The sequence below is a fragment of the Limulus polyphemus genome, unplaced genomic scaffold, assembly GCF_000517525.1.
Source record: "Limulus polyphemus unplaced genomic scaffold, Limulus_polyphemus-2.1.2 Scaffold4936, whole genome shotgun sequence".
NCBI lineage: Eukaryota > Metazoa > Arthropoda > Merostomata > Xiphosura > Limulidae > Limulus > Limulus polyphemus.
This window is the reverse complement of record NW_013670546.1, coordinates 24774-28751: the sequence shown is the minus strand read 5'-3', so window position 1 is coordinate 28751 and position 3978 is coordinate 24774. Positions and strand designations below refer to the sequence as shown.

Genomic DNA, 3978 nt, shown 5'->3' with positions numbered 1-3978 from the left:
ATTTCGAAAGAGGCTTTCTCGGAATGCTTCCAACAATGGCGGCACCGCTGGGAGAAGTGTGTGGAGTCCCAAGGAGACTACTTTGAAGGTGATTAGGTTTCCAACGCTCCAGGTATGCCAGTTTTTATTCCCCGGCCAAAGGTCGGATACTTTTCTCACAGGCCTCGTATGTGTATGTGGTTATTCAAATGCAACATACATTAAATATGTTACCAACAGAATGAAATGGTTTAAAGTTTATTCATCTGAAGATTTATATGATTCACTAATATTTAGAGATTCTTTTATATAATGAATTTTTGATTATTACATAATTTGTAGAGAAGGTAATACAAACTCTTATCTCCCCATGTCTTACTCTCTCTCTGACCTTTAATTTACAGACTGTAATGACTGTTCTAGTACCCATACTGAAATAATTGTGTTAACTGCAAATAAAGTGGACATAAAACAACTCACAAGTACATTTTCCTTTTTTTTAAATTAATTCACTAAGAAAAATTACACAGTTTTTATTGTTGTACCTTTCAACCATCATCTTCATCAAGAATTATGTAGGGTTTACCAAAACTTTGGAGCTATTGCTAAATGAAGTTAGAGCCCAACTTTTCAGTTTCGCTAAAAATAGAAATACCTTCCTAATTAAAAATCATTATTAAAACAGTTATGGATTATCATAAAGATAATAATTAATTTGTTGCTGTTGCTTGGTTTACATTTACAATTTTCACAAATATAAAATTTACTTTTAATACAGAACATGATGGGAAATGATGATGAGAATGACTCAAAACTGGAAGTTATGGAAAGTGACGATTTCTTACACAAACTTCTTTCAAGGTTAGTTTTATCTTATATTGTCTACCATCCTAATATTAATTTAAAGATGTAATGTTCATGATACTTATATGTTTTTAAATTATAATTAACCTTTGTCTGAAGAATAAATATGTAAATGATTGTTATATACTTAAATACATACAAACAAAAACCACAAAATAATTAAACTGGAGATGTTTATAAAAGAAATAACTGTAAGATACGTTATGGGAGCAAACCTTTTTGGATTTAATAAGTATTTAAATATACTGTTACTATGTTTTTCTTTCTTCATCAACTGCATTTTTTTGTATGATTAAATATATATAGTGTAGAATTTTATGTTTGAAATATGGTTTACTTAGAAGTATGTAAAATAATTAAGTATTTTAATTCATTCAAAAATGCCCCAAACAGGCAGAAACAGGAGCGAAAACAAATGCAGATAAAACACCAGATGGAGCTGGCTGCTTTTATGCATCAAAAGAAGCATGTTTCTTGCCAAGGTGGACATAAGGGTAGTGACAGTGCAACATTTCCAAACAGAAGTTATTTCCAAACAAGAAGTGGATTGGTTCTAGGTCCAAAGCACCAGATAGTTCAACCTACAAGTTCTCAGATATTTAGTCCAAACTATTTTAGATGTGAAGAACCAGTGTCTCTAGTTGAACCCTCTCACCTTCCACATGTTCCTATAACAGTAGCTCATCCACACCATCCCCATGTCACCAACCTTCCTTATCATAGAAGAAGTATTCCAGGACGGGCACACGTAGAATGGGGAGAGAGCCTGAGGGCAAGACCTTTACATTGCTCCTTCTCTTATGACCACTTGTGTAACTTTCAACAGCTTAGAGATAGATCACTAGTGCCTATACAACATACTCTTGCCCAACACTTCACGGGAAACTTGGTAAATGAAAATGTTGACAAAAGCAGTCATCAGGTTAGTGGATTTCCTGATTCAAAGATGACTCTTAATGAAGTTCCAAAACAAGGACTGATGAACGATCAATAATATATTCCTACTGGCTATTTTTTAAGCCTAAAACCCCTTTTCAAGATAAGATACCAAAGGTAAAAATCCTAACCAGAATGACTATGGTCAGATAAAGAGAACCAACTGACTGTTAGCTTCATCCAGGACTTATAAATAATATGTGCACTGGATCTCAGAACCCCAGACCGTAACCATGCATTGACATAGAAAAAGAAAGAAGTTAGTTTTATATATTTTATTCAAAAAAAGCATGCTAAGTGTTTGAATTTGTGATAATATATATTGTATAAATATGGCTAATGCTTTTGATCTGTGTAAAAAAAAGAAATTAACATAATCAGAGTCAACTTATTGTATGAATATCTAATACAGAAAGAGCTGTATATGTTATTCCACAAAGGTTAGTGATATGGTTCTAATTTTATCAGAGTTGTGGGATACCTACTAATAATCACCTTTTCTAACAAGACATTCTGGGCTTCTGATTGTCAAAGGGATTTCTTCCTCTTCCAAAATTCCAATTTAACCACTTGTTATTTCTTTTCAATATTTCTCTGCAAGTATACAAAGTGCAGATAATATATTATGTAGCCTTACACTAAGAATACAACAACAACTGTTTAATTTTAAAAAATTTCATAATTTCAAATGACGATTCATGTCACATACGAAATTCTGCTTGTGTAGTTAATCTGCAGAATTCATTGTAAAGCTGATGTTACCTGTATATAGTGGCACAAAAACCTTTTCTTACACACAAATATTTAACAACTATTATTCTTTTAAAATAATTCATGAAACAAAATGTCAAAGATTCAGTAGTAGTTAATTATTGTAATTCAGGTCAAGATTGATAATCCAGCTTTCTCTAATTTTCGAATTATACCCCCCCCCCCTTTTTTTTTACACTATACATTCTGAGTGAAATGACCAAATCTTGAGCATTTCTCTGCACAAAAACTTTCAAAAGTGAATACACCATAACTATGTTTACACATATAGGTTTATTTTAGAGATGTAATGATACAGTAAAATGAGCACACCTTGGTAAAAAACATTAGACTACACTAAGCAAATCGAAGAAAAAATGTCTTTAAAATTTACTTACTTACTGTCAGTTCACCTGCATCTCCAGTTTTTTACTTATTTACTGCTGATTCACCTGCATCTCCAGTATTTTACTTCTTTACTACCAGTTCACCAGCATCTCCAGTCTTTTACTTATTTACTGTTGGTTCATCTGCATCTCCATTATTTTACTTCTTTACTGCCGATTCACCAACATCTCCATTATTTTACTTCTTTACTGCTAGTTCACCTGCATCTCCAGTCTTTCACGTATTTATTCCCGATTCACCAGCATCTCCAGTCTTTTACTTATTTACTGCCGATTCACCAACATCTCCATTATTTTACTTCTTTACTGCTAGTTCACCTGCATCTCCAGTCTTTCACTTACTTACTGCCGATTCACCAGCATCTCCAGTCTTTTACTTCTTTATTGTTGGTTCATCTGCATCTCCAGTCTTTTACTTCTTTACTGCTGGTTCACTAGCATCTCTAATCTTTTACTTATTTACTGCCGGTTCACTAGCATCTCCAATCTTACAAGAGTTATTTAAAATTTATCTTTTGTTTTTCTCTGTTTATCGATGTCCAATCAACACTGCATTTTGCAATTATATTTATAACTTTCAACTATATTTCTGTACCTTTAAATTGTTTGATGTGTCGTCTTAAAATAACAGGATTCGAAGCTATATTATTTCATTTATCTAACACAAGTAACCTCCCATCTCGAGGGTAAACACCCAGTTGACAAGTGATAGTTTTGCTGCCACAGTTTATGTGCGTTATATACACGCTGTTTTTCCGAGGTGTTATAAATATTAATTCTTGTGTTGAAACTGAAGGATGAAGTTATTTAACAGTTAATCAGCCCCCCAGTAGCACAGCGGTATGTCTGTGGACTTACAATGCTAGAAACCGGGTTTTGATACCCATGGTGGGCAAAGCACAGATAGCCCATTGTGTAGTTTTGTGCTTAACTTCAAACAAACAACAAACAAACAAACAGTTAATCATTACTTAAACCTATCTATGAAGAAAATATTTTTTCTTTTTGTTTTCCAAAAACATACCAAGCACAATTATGGAAA

At 33.0% G+C, this 3978-nt stretch overlaps 1 protein-coding gene across 1 annotated transcript in view; it reads left to right on the top strand.

Annotated features, from left to right (window-relative positions):
* Nucleotides 1-2238, top strand: part of LOC106471884 — a gene marked incomplete at its 5' end in the record, with an annotated part of 49883 nt that extends 47645 nt beyond the window's left edge. The window contains 2 exons of the mRNA XM_022400498.1: nucleotides 758-840; nucleotides 1237-2238. Of these exons, the coding sequence (XP_022256206.1) occupies nucleotides 758-840; nucleotides 1237-1837 (684 nt within the window). The remainder of the gene's footprint in view (nucleotides 1-757; nucleotides 841-1236) is intronic.
* Nucleotides 2239-3978: the final 1740 nt, after the last annotated feature.